At 37.8% G+C, this 16,622-nt stretch overlaps 3 protein-coding genes across 6 annotated transcripts; all 3 read right to left on the bottom strand.

Moving 5' to 3' along the window:
* Positions 1-2,062, bottom strand: LOC117922936 (eukaryotic translation initiation factor 3 subunit I-like). 4 transcript variants are annotated; one of them, XR_004652588.1, is made up of 3 exons: positions 1,704-2,062; positions 1,348-1,444; positions 1-272 (listed from the first exon to the last, which is right to left on the bottom strand). XR_004652588.1 is itself a non-coding variant. In XM_034841170.1 (3 exons), exons 1-3 carry the CDS (start codon positions 1,749-1,751, stop codon positions 123-125), a joined length of 348 nt encoding a protein of 115 aa, XP_034697061.1. In that variant the 5' UTR covers positions 1,752-2,062; the 3' UTR covers positions 1-122. The 4 variants fall into 4 exon arrangements, 1 of the variants encoding a protein (XP_034697061.1); XR_004652586.1 differs by having other exon boundaries at positions 1,366-1,444; XM_034841170.1 differs by having other exon boundaries at positions 1,295-1,444.
* A 159-nt stretch (positions 2,063-2,221) lies between these two features.
* On the bottom strand, positions 2,222-4,521 carry LOC117919788 (short-chain dehydrogenase reductase ATA1). The gene is made up of 2 exons (XM_034837045.1): positions 3,482-4,521; positions 2,222-3,276 (listed from the first exon to the last, which is right to left on the bottom strand). Exons 1-2 carry the CDS (start codon positions 3,595-3,597, stop codon positions 2,472-2,474), a joined length of 921 nt encoding a protein of 306 aa, XP_034692936.1. The 5' UTR covers positions 3,598-4,521; the 3' UTR covers positions 2,222-2,471.
* A 145-nt stretch (positions 4,522-4,666) lies between these two features.
* Positions 4,667-16,343, bottom strand: LOC117919798 (NADH dehydrogenase [ubiquinone] 1 beta subcomplex subunit 7). The gene is made up of 2 exons (XM_034837056.1): positions 15,893-16,343; positions 4,667-4,899 (listed from the first exon to the last, which is right to left on the bottom strand). Exon 1 carries the CDS (start codon positions 16,210-16,212, stop codon positions 15,910-15,912), a length of 303 nt encoding a protein of 100 aa, XP_034692947.1. The 5' UTR covers positions 16,213-16,343; the 3' UTR covers positions 4,667-4,899; positions 15,893-15,909.
* Positions 16,344-16,622: the final 279 nt, after the last annotated feature.

Genomic DNA, 16,622 nt, shown 5'->3' with positions numbered 1-16,622 from the left:
TTAATCAGAAATAAGAAGTCGTGACGAACCTTTTTCCATCAGGGTTGTATGCTTAGGCATTTATAGGTCCAAACCATTTCACACCTCCAATTACTTCTTGAAGAATCTAATCAAATGCAAGATCATAATTTACTCGAGTGTTTACACATAAGGCAAATCACAGTGTTCAACAATGGTGGTGAGCCTATATTTTCCTTGTCAAAGAATTTGGCCCCACACTTCTCAGCATGATGAACTGACATGTAATGCATCTGACTATCTCCTAGCACTACCTGGAATGAGAAAAAGGCATCAAAGTTAGACAAAATGATACAGTACATAATGAATAGATATTCAATGAAAGAAGCAGCATTGATGGCACATGGGATCTATGTCTATCATCCATATATTTACATCTCCTATGCCTTTATATAGATGATAAATTAAAAACTATTTTCCTGGTCCTAGAAAGATAATGTTGATTGAGTAGCAAACTTATCTAGGCTCATATATGGACAATAGCACTAACTATTTAAACAATAGCTTGTAAATATGAGTACTATTCCTTTGGACCTTGAGGACTAGCCAGACTGGATTGTTGGCCCTTGAATCATTAGTGCATACTGCATACCCATGTTGCAAGGACAAATGGTTGAAGAGTCAGGTTTTAAACCTTTGGGAACAATTACAAATTAAGTACATCCAAAGTGATATAAATTCAAGTTCAAGCTTAAAATCCTCGACTAACAAGGCATACACCCAGAAAAACAAGAAGGTGACTAATTCAAATTCTTGCTAAATTAACACTCCTAAATTTTGACGATGCCATCTAACATTATTGGTATTAAATTTTAACATCAGTAAGGTCATTTTCAGTACATGTGAGAAAGATATGTAGACATGACATAACAATAATCAACATATTTATTATATTTCATAAGTAGGTGGTGTCTCCAGCACTACCAGTAGTAGTCTGTAGTTAACAAGTGGTCTGTCACAAAGCAGTTGCAATTTTACAAATCTGCAATCTCAATTGTTCAAGCTTTTTCTACATCCAACTAACTTTTTCCCTCTCACTGAGTTAATTCTACTCATGGTTTGTTGAATTTGGAATTCAATTCATCTCAACCCTTAAAATCGATACTCGAGGACTTCACAACACAAAATTTGCCTACCAAAGATAAACCATCTTTGTTTCAAGGACAATCATCAATTATTCATAATGTTTAACAGAGACAGTGGAATTTATTTGCCAGAAAGTTCATCAGCTTGTGGGAGAAATTTAGGTTCTTCAGATCCAAGTGAATAGATAAACCACAAGATCAAGAAAAAATCTGAGAATGCGATCAATAGAAGGTATCCAGGGACCACTGAGAAAATGCGAACCATCCTCAGCTTTCCAAAGTAATGTTATTGTCTTCATATGACCGGTTTCCTGGTTAGACTCTTCAAGCAGTCTCCCTGTCTGCAAGTTTACCAGAGAAATAGAACTGAAAACATGAACTTCAAGCCAAGCAACAAGCACATTTCGGGACTGACAAGCAAGAATGAATAAGAAAAAAGTGACAAATGGTAAGCAAAAACCTAAAAATGCGGATTCAAAATATTTCAACTAGATTCCAGTCATTATTAGAGGGAGAAATGATTAAGCAATTCTGAATTTGATCTGTATACAATTTCCATCAAAGTTAGAATCCAACCATAAACCTAATGCAGACACTGACCTCCGAATCCCCTTGACCAACAACAGCATTTCCCCCAGCACTCAACATTTTTCAATGTCCAATAACAAGTGTATAAGCCAACATGCCTTGCCCCTGTTTCTACATTCCAGTGATCAGCCGCATCGACCAATCATTAAATCAATCATGAAAACTGTCTCTTTCCATGAGGGAAACCCTACCCCTTGATTGCTAAAATCAGAAGGAAGACGTACTGGAGACTGCGCAGAGTCGCAGACCAAACGGCGCGCCGTTGCGGGCAGGCTAAGTGCCAAGTCAGTGGCCCTTGGCACAAAAGTAGAGTAGGTCTTCAATGGCCTTTCATCGAAATAGGCCTCATGGCCACTGCCAAAATCTCGAAGGAAAATATTTATTTTATATTTTAATTGTTCTACACTTTATGGTAATACACGTCTCCTTTTTATGCAGTTTTTAACATCAATTAGTTTGTTTTTTATTAGACCTTTTACCATTGAAATTGAATAATTTTGGCATCCAGGCCTTTGTGATGAAAGAAATAATTTTTAAAACAGGGCATTTTCTTGGTATAAGGGAAACAATTACTTGGAATTCAGGACATTACTAGCAGTACCTGAAGGCATAATGATATGTGCTTAGCCATTTGAGAAATAAATTTAGCATATAAGATTAGATACATCCTTTTGATCTCTGTATGAATTAGAAAGGATTGTCCATGGTAGCCGTTTGCTTTACTCTGTTCTCTTTCCCCCTCTGCATGCTTGACTGATCGTTGTTCTTGGTATATCAAACTCAAGTCGGTTCTTGGTAGATGAAATTCATGTCGCTGCAAGCAGAAGTAAAACCCCCATCAAGGACAAGATTGTGTGCTGTTATGAAGCCCGCATCTTCGCTGGCCAAAAACAGCGCGGCCTGTGCAATGTCTTCCACACTCCCACCCCTCCCACGCAGCAGGCTCCCTCTCTTCCCCACAATTCGACTCACTTCTTCAGGCGTCACATCCGCTTTTCCCAGGATCTTCCGGTACCCACTCACAAGCATCTCTGTAGGGACCCCATGTGGCGAAATGCAATTAACGCGGATTCCATGCACCCCCAACTCACAAGCGGTGCTTCTCATGAGTCCGACAATAGCCTCTTTGGACAATGTGTAGCCGTGTGATGCTAGGCCTCCCATGATGGCTGCGGAGCTGGAGGTGCATATGATGCACCCTCCTTTTCGCCCTCTGATCATGGCCCGTGCCGCATGTTTGATTCCATGTATGTTGCCGTTCACATTAACTGCAAGAAGGGCCTTCATCTTGGTCATGTCAATGTTGGTGACGCTGCCATCCAGCCCTCCAATGCCGGCATTGTTGAACATGATATCTAGTTGGCCTTTCCATGTGAGTGCCAGCTGAACAGCTGACTCCATGTCATCTTCCTTGGCCACGTCGCAGTGTATATAGCGGCCGCCTATTGAATCGGCAAGAGTGAACCCCAAGTCATCGAGTACATCAGCTATGATAACATGGGCACCATGCCGAGCAAACAATTTTGCTGTGGCTGCTCCAATCCCTCTTGCACCCCCAGTTATAATTGCAACTTTTCCCAACAACCTAACACAGCTCAACCAAATTACTATGATTTGTTAGAAATATTAAACTTTTTGGCATATTTTTTACTGTAATCTGACACAAAGAAGTCAGAAAACATGCCAAAAATGGATTCTATCACTACATTGCTTCATATTGAAGGAGTATAAAACTCCTTAAGCATTAAATATAAATACATAATCCTGTTGAGATGAAGAGAGAGACTAACCTCTTCTCAGAGAGCTTCTGCTGATCATTATGCAAAGGAGGTTCCAGCTCCATTTCACCTTTCAGAATGTGTGTTTGTGGATAGAAAGTAATAAATACAGAAGGTTTAAATGCCATAATGATGAGAGGCTGGTAAGAGGATTTAGGTGATGTCAAAATGATTAAATAAAAAGTGGTGCTCTTTACAAGATCAATTATTTGCTCCCACACACCTTCATCGTTTCCTTGAACTACTTTCAAACTATAAGGTTAGGATCCATGCATGAATTTCTTTTCATTAGCAGTTACAAATTGTATAACGGGTAACTAAACCTCAACTAAACTTCTCAATATATCAATGACATCCAAAAATATTTATAGAAGAAAATGTAAAAGCACGTTCGATCCCTCACAAAGTTTATGTCAAAATGGCAACGACATAGCATAACATTGATTTTATAATTAATAAAGGATTTGCAACCTGTTTTCAATGGCATATTGTCAAATACCTATTCAATTTTTTCGGTTCTCAAAACCAGAAAACAGTTCTCTTTTTCAGTCAAACACAGATTTTATGTCAAAAATGAAAAGTTTTCCCTGAAATCCTGTTGTTTGTTTACTCATGTGAGCCGCCTGTCTTTGTTTCAGAGCTAGCTTTTTAATCATCGGTTGGGGCGTTGTTCATACCTTCAATGAAATGCAGAGGCTTGCAGCCAGAAAACAGCTCGCACCCAGCAGAAAAGGAAGTGATTTTCCATTCATTCATGAAGACAGGATTTTTTTTCTCTCGCACAACAATGTTGCTTGGGCGTAGATTATGAGATTCTAGCACTAGTTAAACCCACACTACTAATGTTCCATAGCATCATTGCAGAAAGAAACAATATTCCAGCATCTGACCTACCATATACCATTTGAAACGTACCCCTGCTTTAAAGAATGCAACTAATGGGTTATATCTCTAAACTGGATGTAATACCATCGTTTGGGTTGATGGATGGCACATGCTAAAAAATCCTACACCCCTCCTATACACTGAGTTTAAGACAATCAGTACCAGGCATCTAAAATTTTCAACATCAAAACTCAAGCCATAAACTAGAGCAAATCACGAAATACCCAAAAAAAAAAAGAAAAAAAAGCCCTATATTCTTTAATTTCTTCACAATAGATTTTGGAGGGAGTTGAGATCTAGTCTTGCACAATATTTTATGAGAAGAGGTAGAAGAAACATGATATTTTATCTTGGATAAAATCAATCTTCATGAGGAATTTTATTCTTATTCCACCGCTTGAAACACGGTCAAACAAGTGATAGAGAATAGAGAAGAAAATATCTGGAGTCTGTTACAGTCATCCCCAGAAACACTCCTAAATGTATCCCACCAACAGCAGAAACAAACATCAAAGCGTCCACCCATCCCATGAATTCCAAGCTTCCTGTAATAAATTTGAACCAGTATTTAATGCAGAATTAGTAAGGAGCAAAGAAAAATTTGACCAAAATACAGAAGACACTAATTAAAGCTGACTTACATTTTCAAATACTCTACCAAAAAGGAAAAAAATAATAGTGGTAGCAAAGAGGCTCAGAGTAGAGAAACGGCAAGATAGATGCATGAAAAGAATACAACTTCAAATCCATCGTATTGTTGCCGATGGTTGTTCCAGAAAGTAACAAGAGAATTAACATCCCAATACATTGATGGTTCCAAAAATAAACGTGCCAATACATTTCCCTGCCATTTAGGTAAAAGACACTTGCTATTGCACATGTCCAAAACTTCATTAAGACCTTGTTTGTTTGGTTGGTTTTATTCTTCTTCTTCTTCTTCTTCTTATTATTATTTGACTTGAGTCTTAAACCAATTTGCTTTACAAACTCTTTGACCATTATCCTTGCCTGAAATAATTTGGGAAAAGCACAACCAAAATAAACTATTATCAATTTTTATGATTTTTTTTTAAATTAGATCTCTAAAAACATTTGCTCATCTAAACAACCACAAGAAACAAAAACTCTAATTATTTTTCAAAAATAAAAAGTTAGGATTTGATACTCTTTCCCAAATTAAAAATCTGAAATTTAATGAATGAATCTCAATAATGAAATACATATTTCAATCACAAATTCATAAATTCAAAAATATCACATAGAAACAAGTGTTAACTTAGAAACTTTTCTAACATTTTCTTAGCAACAATCATAATAGAAACCATAATTATTATCCAATTACCAATTTTTTTAACTGATTATATAATTCAATATTATACATTTTTTAAGGTAATAAATTATGATATTTTGGTATATTTGAAAATATGTTAAATTACTACTTGTTCAAATTAAGAAATATGATAATTAATTTCATAAACATTTTTAACATATAAAAATAAATAGATTTAACACTTAACAATTGTCGGAGAATAATGTAAACAAACAACTTCAATATTTAACGACATTTCAAATATTAATAAAAAAAATAAACCTAAACACTTAATAACATTCAACTCTATTCATGCTTAAGTCAAATTCAAGCCTATTCAAATTTAAAATGAAAAAAAAAAAAAAACACTACCTAGGTTCGAAAGCATCAAACATTGTACGAGTGTTTGTTTTGCAACTTATCACCTTTTTCCAACACAATTGTGTCTCAATGTTAAAAATGAAAATTTTACTACTTTTTCTTTATCAATGAGCTTTTGCAAACACCCAATCACAAATCTTACCCATACTCATTAACTTGTAGATTGTATCGTATATCATTTTTCTATTTTTCCATATATTTTATCATATCATATCATGTATCTTAAGGTTTTTATATACTGAAAAAAAAAATGTATAATATATATATACATATATTGAAAACAAAAAATATAAAGTAATATATAATCAATTTCATGAAAGATGACAAGATTTTTTTTTTTTTGATAAATAAACATGAAGTATATTATCAAAAGGCAAACAACCACAAAACATACAGGATGTATGTAAGGTAGCCTAAACCTCTAAAAGCAAGTTTTGAAACAAAAAACCTCACCAGCCCTTAAGTAGATGCCAATCACTCCAAAAAACCTTTAAGTGAAGAGGACTCTTCTCCAATATACAATCTAGCCCAACTCCACAAGTTACATACAAAAGAATTTTTGAGTTTCTATACTGCTAAAGAACCCCCCCTAAAAGTTAATCTATCCATTTCCTTCCAAACCATCCAAAAAATACACAACGGAATGGATTTCCAAATCTTTTTCTTTTTTTTGCCCGCAAAAGGGCCCCTCCAACTAATTAACACCTCTTTTACTGTTTTTGGGAAACCCATTGAATGCCAAACAAGACAAAGACAATCTCCCAAAGAACTTTGACCACTCTACAGTGTAAAAGTATATGATTTACAGTTTCTTCTTCACAGCCACACAAATAACAACGATTTGGGAGCTGCCACCCTCTTTTTTGGAGTCTATCTAGGGTAAGAACCTTTCCCCACGTAGCCTCCCAAACAAAAAAAGCAACTTTGGTTGGGACTCTAGCCACCCAAATGCAATTCTTCGGGAAAGAAATGTTATTAGGTGTAATTAGCAATCTGTACGTTTCCTTAACACCAACTTTCCATTTCTCCCACCCTTCCAAGTAACTGAATCCTCCTCCAAAGTTAGCTTGTAGCCCCTCAAAACAGTTAACAAGTCTCCTACCAAATCCAGCTCCTAATCATTAAATGCTCTAATGAAACTTAGATTCCATCCTCCCTGTCCAAAATTCGGATCCCAAACTTCATCCACCCTTACATTCCTATGGACAACCAAAGCATATAATTGGGGAAAACTTTGGGACAACGCTGCAAGGCCACACCAATGATCAGTCCAGAATCTAATTTTAGTACCATTACCAACTGTGAACTCTATATTTTCCCAACACCAATTTGTTTCCTTCAAAATCTCCTTCCAAACCCCCACTCCAAACGTCCCATTAGCCTCATTTGTCCTCCAATCAAGGCCCTCTTGCCTATACTTCACCGAAATCACCTTCTTCCAAAGGTTTTCATTTTCAAAGGCAAATCTCCATATCCATCTGTCAAGCAAGGGCCTTATTCAAAAATTCTAGCTTCCTTATGCCTAGCCCACCTTTCTCCTTATCTTCACACACCACCTTCCATTTAACTAAGTGGGCTTTCCTCTCCAAGTTTCCCCCTCCCCATAGAAAATCTCTTTGTAATTTTTCTAGTCTTCTTGCTACTACCTTGGGCATTCGAAATAGAGACATCTGGTAGATGGGCATACTAGTCATCGTGCTCTTTATGAGAGTGATTCTTCCACCTTTGGAATATATTGTCTTTCCCAAAGTGATAGTCTCATGCACACTCTCTCTTCCACCCCATCCCACATAGAAAGTGATTTATGTGGAGCCCCTAAAGGCAGTCCCAAGTAAGTTGAGGGCAAAGACCCCACCCTACACCCTAACTCCACTGCCAGTTCCTCAACCTCTTCTACCCCACCAACTGGAAGGATTTCACTTTTAGCCAAGTTGATTCTTAAGCCTAACGTAGCTTCAAACCAAAACAATGTCCAACTCAAATAAGTTAAATGCTCTTTCTTTGCCTCACAGAAAACTGTATCGTTAGCAAATAACAAATGAGATATATTCATTTCCATCCTTCCTCTTCCTCGTTCTGCACCCTGAGAGAAAGCCCCCATCAACAACCATCCTTATGAGAACACTCAACACTTCCATTCCCATAATAAAGAGGTAAGAAGATAAAGGGTCTCCTTGTCACAATCCCTTGGAGCTCGAAAAAAACCCTGTCGGCACCCCATTTACCAAGACGGAAAACTTAGCTGTTGATATGCATCTCCACATCCATCCCATCCACTTTGACCCAAAACCCATCTTTTGCATAACCTTTATTAAAAAATGCCAATTGATGCTATCATAAGCTTTTTCAATATCCAATTTATAGATTAGCCCTTTCTCTTTTCTTTTTTGCCAGGAATCAATCACCTCGTTTGCTATTAGTGATGCATCCAAGATCTGTCTACCCATCACAAAAACATTTTGATCCAAGGAAACCACTTTTCCTATCACTTTCTTAAGTCTATTTGCCAACACCTTAGCCAACAATTTATACAATTCCCCTAACAAGCTTATAGGTCTAAAATTCCTAAGATCCTCAACCTTTCCTTTCTTTGGGATTAGCACCAAAAAAGTGGTATTTAGGCTTTTGATAAAGGAACTTTGTTCATAAAATTCCTTAAACATTTCCATGACTTCCTCCTCCACAAAGTCCCAACATGATTGCCAAAATGCCACTGTAAAGCCATCCGAGCCTGGGGCTTTATCTCTATTCATTTCCATCAAAGCAGATCGAACTTCTTCCTCAGAGAAAGGTAGTTCAAAACTCTCAGCTTCTTGGAGACTTAGGTGATCGAGTTGCAACCCCTCAATATCAGCTTTCCATTCTGAACTTTCTGATAACAACTGATGAAAGGCATTAACTACCCCTTCCCTCACATCTTGCTCCTTTGTCAGCCACACCCCATTTATCTTAATTTTATTCAAAGAGTTATTTGTACGGTGGGCATTTGCCATACGGTGAAAAAAATCATGTGTTTCTATCCCCTTCCTTTAACCATATTTCCCTTCAAAGTTGTCTCCAATGAGTTTCTTCCAATAATACCCACTTCTTATAATTTTCCTTTGCTTCCTTTTTTATCTCTGTTTCCTCTTCTGATAGACTCCTCTCACTTTCCACCAAATCCCAAAACTCTAATTGTTGAAGAGCTTATTTTTTATTAAATTCTAGCCTCCCAAAAACATTCCTATTCCAAGATCTAATTTTTTGTTTTAACTCCTTCAGCTTTGCAACCAGTCTAAAACTAGCACTACCTCTTACAACAGTCCCCTGCCACCAGCTCCGTAGGAGATCCTTGAATCCTTCTACTTTAAGCCACATATTTTCAAATCTGAAAGGAGAAAGTCCTCTTCTTAAACCACCACCCTCTAGCAAAATAGGGAAATGATTTGAGGTAGGTCTAGGTAGCCTGCTCTGAAGGACTCTGTTGAATTGATCAAGCCAATTTTGAGTCACTAAAAATCTATCCAATCTAGCCTAAGACTGATTATTCTGTCCCCCGTTCCAGGTAAATCTACTAGCCCTAACTCATCAACTATCCGAGCAAATCTTCTCATCGCTGCTGTTAACCTCCCTTGCCTACTCCTTTCCCTTTGAAATAAAATGATATTGAAATCACCCCTTAAACACCAGGGGTCTTCCCAAATTCCTCTGATCGCCCCTAGCTTTTCCCACAAACATTCCCTTTCCTCTCTAGTGAATGGTCCATATACTCCCATGAATATCCAGACAAACCCATTTCCACATTCCTGAACCTACAAGAGACTGAATATTGACCCACCTCCAAATCTAGTACTTCCAACGTCCTTTTATCCCAACAAATCAAAACTCCTCCCGCTGAGCCAAAAGCATCCAAAGTCCCCCATTCTAAAAATCTTCCAATGCCCAAACTCCTCACCACGCCATCAGTCACTGCATGAATTTTCGTCTCCTAAAGACAAAATAAATCCACCTTCTAATTTCTTATGAGAGCCTTTATTAATTTCCTTTTGGAGCTGTCATTTGCTCCACACACATTCCAACTCAACAATCTGATCTTCATGGGACTTCCGAGAGCTGACACTCTCTTCCCTGCATGGGGAATTTCTGCATCTTCTCTCCCTCATAATTAATTGAGCACTCTAGTCTCTTTAACTCCCTTTCAAATTTTGATTTCTTCAATAAACCTTTACTATGAATTCTCTCCCTTCTTTTTCTAATTTTGATCAAAAAAGCTAGAATATCCTTCTCCAACCCCTCTGTCGAGAAACCCAGAAAGTTGTTGAACCTTGCCAAGCTGCTTTCCTCCCAACTATTCTCCTCCCAACCCCTGTCTTCCTGTGACTCATATTGAGTTGAACACAACTCCACTCTTCTTTCCTTATTGCTACCATTATTCACCTTTATCAAATCCCAACAGGCAGTGGTAACACCCTCTGTAATTCCAGATGCAATGACCCTATGCAACGGAATCTCCCCCTGAACTGCCTCACCTACTACCCTAGAAAAGTCGTAATACTCCCCTATCATTGGAGTCCGACCAAAAGAAAAAGAATGAGATGGAGGACACAGAATCCCTTCTTTCCTAAGAAACAAAATCATCCCCATACCTCAAAGCTTCTTCAACTAAAGCTTGATCGGTCTTCGACCTCTCCATTGTCTGTTGCTCTTCTACCAGCTGCTTCCTCATTCCTTCCGTCACCCAGAGTTTAATAAACTCTGATTCTGAGTTGCTCCAATTTCTTGGGCCAAACCAGGCTGAAGAATGGGTCATAACATTCTGGGCTCTGTCCACTAGAGGAAGCTGAGAAGGGCCTGGGCTTGATTCCCCATCCAAGTCGTCTATCCCAATAGTCGCATTATTCTCCTCTTCACCAACCCACCAAAAATCCTTTGAAGACGACAACCCATCTTCAGCCATTGCAACCCCTTTTAATTTTAAATCCGCTAATGGGCTTGACTTAGAAAGCCCACCTGCCAACTTAAAATCTTTTAAATCCACTAATGGGCCTGACTTAAAAAGCCCACTCACCAACTTAAGTCCTTCAAAGGGCTGGGCCATCGACCCATTTTGGCTCCGTCTTGAGTCCACTTTACGCCCCGACCTACTCGCTTGCCCACACGTCCCTTAGGCTGGCTGTTGCAGAACCTCGAGCCTCGCGTCACCCTCCTCTTCCACCACGCGCGAGCCAATGCGTGCGTTAACATCACCCCTGACCTCATCTCTTGAGCTGTTTGTCTTCCCTCGACTGTCGAACGATGCCTTTCTCAGTGACGGCCTAATTTCCCACCATAGAATTAGGGAGTAACAGACCTCTTCGATCCAAATCTCCAGCACGTTAGGTAGGGCTTCGCCGTTCATCTTCACCAAAATACGAGCCCACTATAACTCCTCCATTTTCTCCTTCTGGGAATCAACAGATAAAAATCCACCGCACTCCTTCCTCACCCTTCTCAATATGATCGAATCCCATAAGAAGACTAGTAACCCCACGATTTTTACCCAAGCCGCACTTCTTTTCTCTCCTTCAACCAAGCACCCAGTCTTAGGGCTTCAACTCTCCAAACGCAAATGAATCCCTCCAAACGATCTCTTCCCAGAATTGAGCACTCGCTTAGCTTCGACCAATGATTCAAATTCCAACAACACCTTACCCTTTTCCATTTTTGCCATCCCTAGTTTACCTTTTAGCCCCCAAGCTTTTGCCATTAGTATCCCCAATTTTTCCAAATCTTCTCTTCTTGTTGAACTAGGGTTCCAACATCCGACGAGGCAATGCTCTAATTTTCTCAAATTTCTGCTAATTTCCTTCTCTCTTACCTCCACCCTGACTAAATCTTTGCCTCTGCTTCTCGGCATCTTAACCACCTCCGCATAAGACTTTTCCAAAATAGGTTTCAATGGTAGTGTCTCTTCCTGCTTTCTTTCCCTCCTTCCAATGACTACTCCCATCCTCTGTAACATCTCCGCGATAGTAAACCAACCTCCCCTTTCTCCTCTACCTTTCGGGATGAAGATATTGTAACTCTTCATCTCCTAATCCACAACACCTAACCGGAGAAAGCAAACCCCCCCCCCCCCCCCCCCCCCCATTCTCATCTTGCACTAGGGAGTAAGATCTCCAATTTTCCTTCTAGCCCCTTTCCCATCTTCCAGCTTTCACTTCTTTAATGCACTGATTCAAGCTTTCTAGGAAGATCCCTAGACTTGTCGGTCCCAGCCTAACCCAAGAATAGATTCCTCTCTTTCTCTCCACTAAAGTAGCTTGCGGTCTTCCTTTCTTCTCCTCTACTTTGATCTCAAACACCTTCGATTCCACTACAAATCTACGCCCCTTCAGTCTCCTCCGAATCTCCAATTGATTTTCTCTCTCTTTGCGCTCGCTCTCTCACCCCATCTATAAAGAGATGACAAGATTTTGAGAGTTAAACCATATCATACCATAAGAAAACATTAAATACCATTGTTTTCAGAAGTTTGATTTAACAAAATATGAGTTCTTCATAAAGGTTCATTAAAAAATCCAAATAAATAAACTTTTTGAATTTTTTTATACAATTTTTAGTTCTAAATTCTAACTATGCATACATGCTTATATGTGTTGTTTTTGTGTGCATCAACATTCAAATGATTCAAATAAAAAAATTTCAATATCTATTGTAAAAATAAATTTAATTAATTTCCAATATAGCCTTTAACAATAAGAATGTAGCTTTTTATATGAGATTATTTTACCTCTTTCTTTTTATGATTAATTTCTAACCTTATTGTGTACATTTTAAACAAACTAAAACAATATTTTTTCTAAGAAGTAACATTAATTTGAATTTTCTTAAAAATTCTGAAAAATAGCTAAAGGTATATATATCGTTGTATTGCATAGTATATATTTATCATAAGATACACTTAAGATAAAATACATATTGATTTCCCTAAAAAAAAAAATATCAAATAGTTATATTGTATCGTATTGTAAATTTTTTACAACAATGATCCTACTCTCTTCATTTCCATCAACGCTAATTGAAAATTCACCATCTGTACTCCTAATTCTCTCAAATCATCAGCAAGGTTGATAGATGCCTTTATAATAAACATCTAGAAAGTTATTATCAGTCTTTTTGCAAGCCCTCTATGAGAAAAAGAAAGTATAAACTTCTCAGATATCTATCGAATTACTCAGCCTTGTGTAAAAACCTTCACTAAATAAATGCACCTGCATTGTCTATCAGTACAGTGTTCTACTTCTGCACATATTTAGTCACATTTTAAGCATTTGATCCTTGCATATTGCTCTCTTGTCCTCGAGCAATCAGTTGTCTCTCTATCCATATCATGTCATTATTAAATATATTTTTTTATACTAAAAGAACTATGTTCCATAAGAGCAATGAGTAGGCAGAATCCTTTCACTATATTCTATATGTTATGTCACCACAACAGATATTACATAGGAGATCAGTGGATTAGTTCTCTTTACCACGTACCAAATTCAAATGAGTAAAAATTTCGCCCTGTTTTATTGCCTCACAAACACAATCATAATACATCAGTAACACCTAAACCTGGCCATAGCCTTGGAATCAGGTTTACATGAAATATCCTATCAGGTTCGATTTAACTACCATGATATGATTGTGGAACCCAATCCCTATGATCCCCATTGGATCACTCTTCTTTTTTTTTTGGGATATGCAAATTAAGTAACTGCCTAAGAAGGAGAAAATACTCAACATATACAAACTGCACAGCAAACAAAAGACAAGAAAAGAAAGAATGCAAATAGCCAACACAACCTAACCCATACCAAAACTATCAATAAATTTTAAATAAAAAAATTATCTCCACCACTCCCCTAGACCAACTGGGCAGAGATTTGAAGGGGTGATCTTTTAGGGCCAACTCCATACATTTCAGACTTTCAAAAGCCCCAAATCTAATCCGCCTTACAATGTTATATTGTGTAACTGGATGCACTCTCAAACCCTTTTGTGAAGTGCTTTAACATTGCAAAAATTCTTGCCAAAAGGGACACAAGGAATCTTAAAGCTATGATCATCTTTTTGAACTCATCTAAAGGTCGAAAATCATTTATTCCAAAATCTTTGTAATACAGGTCAATCTAAAGGGTCTGTCTCACCCTAAGTGGAGAAAAGTGTGCGTGATCGTCAAATATTTTCTCATAATATTACATGCTAGATTTTTGTAACATAAAGAAGTCAATAAAGGCACATTACCCAATCATTTTATGGTTTCATAAGTTAATAGGAACTGTCCCAAACAAATAAATGAAGAATTATAAAAACAAAACATAGAATAATAGGAACTTCAGTGCTGTTAAACAATCCAATAGCCATGATGCCTTTTCTATGTACAACCTTGGGTGAATCCTTTTCTCACAACATGAAGGATACTACAATAAAGAAGCTAGTAATCAAGAGCTATATGGACAAGGTCTACCATATCTTTTAGTGGTGGAATCAATCTTATTCTATTTATCTGTCTACATCCTTGTGCATTTCCTTGATTAAAATCTAAATCCAAACACAAACTCTTGCAACCTAGATACGAGGCACAAAAAGAAATACCAATGGTTCATTGGTTGCACCGTTGTTGTCAATAGCTAGTAATCAATAGCTATATGGAAAAGGTCTAAGATAATTTTTAGTGGTGGAATCAAATCTTATTCAATTTACTTTTGTCAATATCCTTGTGCATTTCCTTGATTAAAATCTAAACACAAACATGAACTCTTGCAACCTAGATACGAGGAAAGAAACGATGATCCTCCTTGATTGGACCATTACATGATTGTCATGAAGCTTTGTTTCTTTTCCATCCCTAGAACATGCTGGACTTTTAGTGTGAGTAATCTCACAGGGAAATTGATCCTAGCTGACCTATAACTTTTACATGTCCCCAGCATTACATGATTATCAAACCTCTGAGAAGCCTAAGGGGAAGAGAGTTTGCAGGGTGTATGCGCAAGAATTCTTTAGGGTAATATCAATTTAAGATTGAATTTGTCATTTTATGTGGGCAATACAAGATCAGATCAGAACTGTAACTACATTTGCATGAATAGAACTGAAGCTCAATCTCAATCACAAACCCTCTGTGGTAATAATTACATGGATCTTCTATGACTACCATTTTTAACAACAGACATGACACAGAAAACATTTAAATTTCAAATTAATCAACCGGCCAATAAGATCCCTGTCATTGGAAACCTCCATATCATACCAAGATAAAAACAAAAATCTCTTAGACAACTATAGAAATGGTAATCACAAAATCAAGGGCAAGATTTTCAAACAATCACATCATCAAGCGATTCATGTGCTTGCCAACAGATAATTAAAACATGCATTCCACTTCCAGAATGCAAACCTACAAGACGAATTACTTCTCTTCGCCCAATTCTCAAGAAAATATGATACGAGGAAAAAGAAAATGTTTGACGGGTACCAATTGCATAGCCCTAAATTTTTTAACTACTTCAAAGGAGATTGCTACAAAGGACAAGCACCCATTAACAAAAACCGTAAATTTCATAAACAGAATCTAGATTGTGCATGACACTATTAGACAATAGAACCTCAAATAACAATCAATCATCAAAAACCCCTACATTCTCATTAACCAACCCTAGATTACGCCCTTGAACAAAAACCGACCAGCACAAACCCAGAAAAATTTCAACCACAGAGGCTCGATTTGTGCAGACACCCAGTAATTAATAAACCCTAGAAAACAGAAACGATCCAAATTTCAAGGAGAAACCCAAGATTTAATTTAAAAAGCAAGAGTAAGGATGAAAAGAACAAACCAGAAGATCGAAAAATTCTAAGCATTGGCAGTTTTGGGAATGAGAGGAATGGGCTGTTTCTGGGACTGCTTGAGCTTGGCTTCTTCTTCTTGGATCTTTTGCATCTTAAGCATCCTCTCCATAACGAGCTCGTACTCACACTTCTCGTAGACGTGGCGCTCGGCCTCGCACTTCCATGGAAGGTAGAACTCGGCGTGCCTGCACTTGTTGAGAGGGATCAAGAGGTGCGCACACTGGTCTCTGTACCCCAGAGGAACCTTAGCCTCCACCATTTCTTCCTGTGTTGCTATCATCTTCTTCGACGATCCTTCCACCTCCATGGATTCACAATTCTATCGGTGTGTCCTTTTCTACTGGGTGGCGAATTGGAATTGACGTTTCCCTTCTCCTTGCGCTGCCAGTCGCTGAACTCTTGGTTGCTTGGTGACCTGATGTCAGAGGGTTTTTCAGTTTCCACTCAGGATGGAGCTAGGGTTGGGTATTGGGACCCGGATCCATCCGGTTCGGGTTAGCCCACGAAGCTTAAAAAAAAAAGGGTTTTGGTTCTTTTGGAGACATGACCCTGCTTGGACATTTTCGTCATTCTCTACTTCTCTTTAATACCTTGTGGAAAATATAATTTTAAAAAAAAATTATAGGAATAAGAAAAATTGCAAAATAATCATCAGTATTGGTTTTATTAAAGGTGTGAAATAAAACCACATCTACAAATATTGATTTTAGTGTGCAA

Source organism: Vitis riparia, chromosome 1, assembly GCF_004353265.1.
Source record: "Vitis riparia cultivar Riparia Gloire de Montpellier isolate 1030 chromosome 1, EGFV_Vit.rip_1.0, whole genome shotgun sequence".
Taxonomy (NCBI): domain Eukaryota; kingdom Viridiplantae; phylum Streptophyta; class Magnoliopsida; order Vitales; family Vitaceae; genus Vitis; species Vitis riparia.
The sequence above is the reverse complement of the archived record's forward strand: the minus strand, read 5'-3'. Positions and strand labels throughout refer to the sequence as shown.

What these genes read in the sequence shown, in the direction of transcription:
- LOC117922936 (XM_034841170.1), bottom strand. Translation starts at nt 1,751, where the DNA reads ATGTTGAGTGCTGGGGGAAATGCTGTTGTTGGTCAAGGGGATTCGGAG. An exon ending in TTGGTCAAGGGGATTCGGAG is followed by an intron (nt 1,445 to 1,703) that starts GTCAGTGTCTGC and finishes GTAAACTTGCAG; the next exon opens with ACAGGGAGACTGCTTGAAGA. An exon ending in GATTTTTTCTTGATCTTGTG is followed by an intron (nt 273 to 1,294) that starts GTTTATCTATTC and finishes TTCTCATTCCAG; the next exon opens with GTAGTGCTAGGAGATAGTCA.
- LOC117919788 (XM_034837045.1), bottom strand. Translation starts at nt 3,597, where the DNA reads ATGGCATTTAAACCTTCTGTATTTATTACTTTCTATCCACAAACACAC. An exon ending in CAGAAGCTCTCTGAGAAGAG is followed by an intron (nt 3,277 to 3,481) that starts GTTAGTCTCTCT and finishes GAGCTGTGTTAG; the next exon opens with GTTGTTGGGAAAAGTTGCAA.
- LOC117919798 (XM_034837056.1), bottom strand. Translation starts at nt 16,212, where the DNA reads ATGGAGGTGGAAGGATCGTCGAAGAAGATGATAGCAACACAGGAAGAA.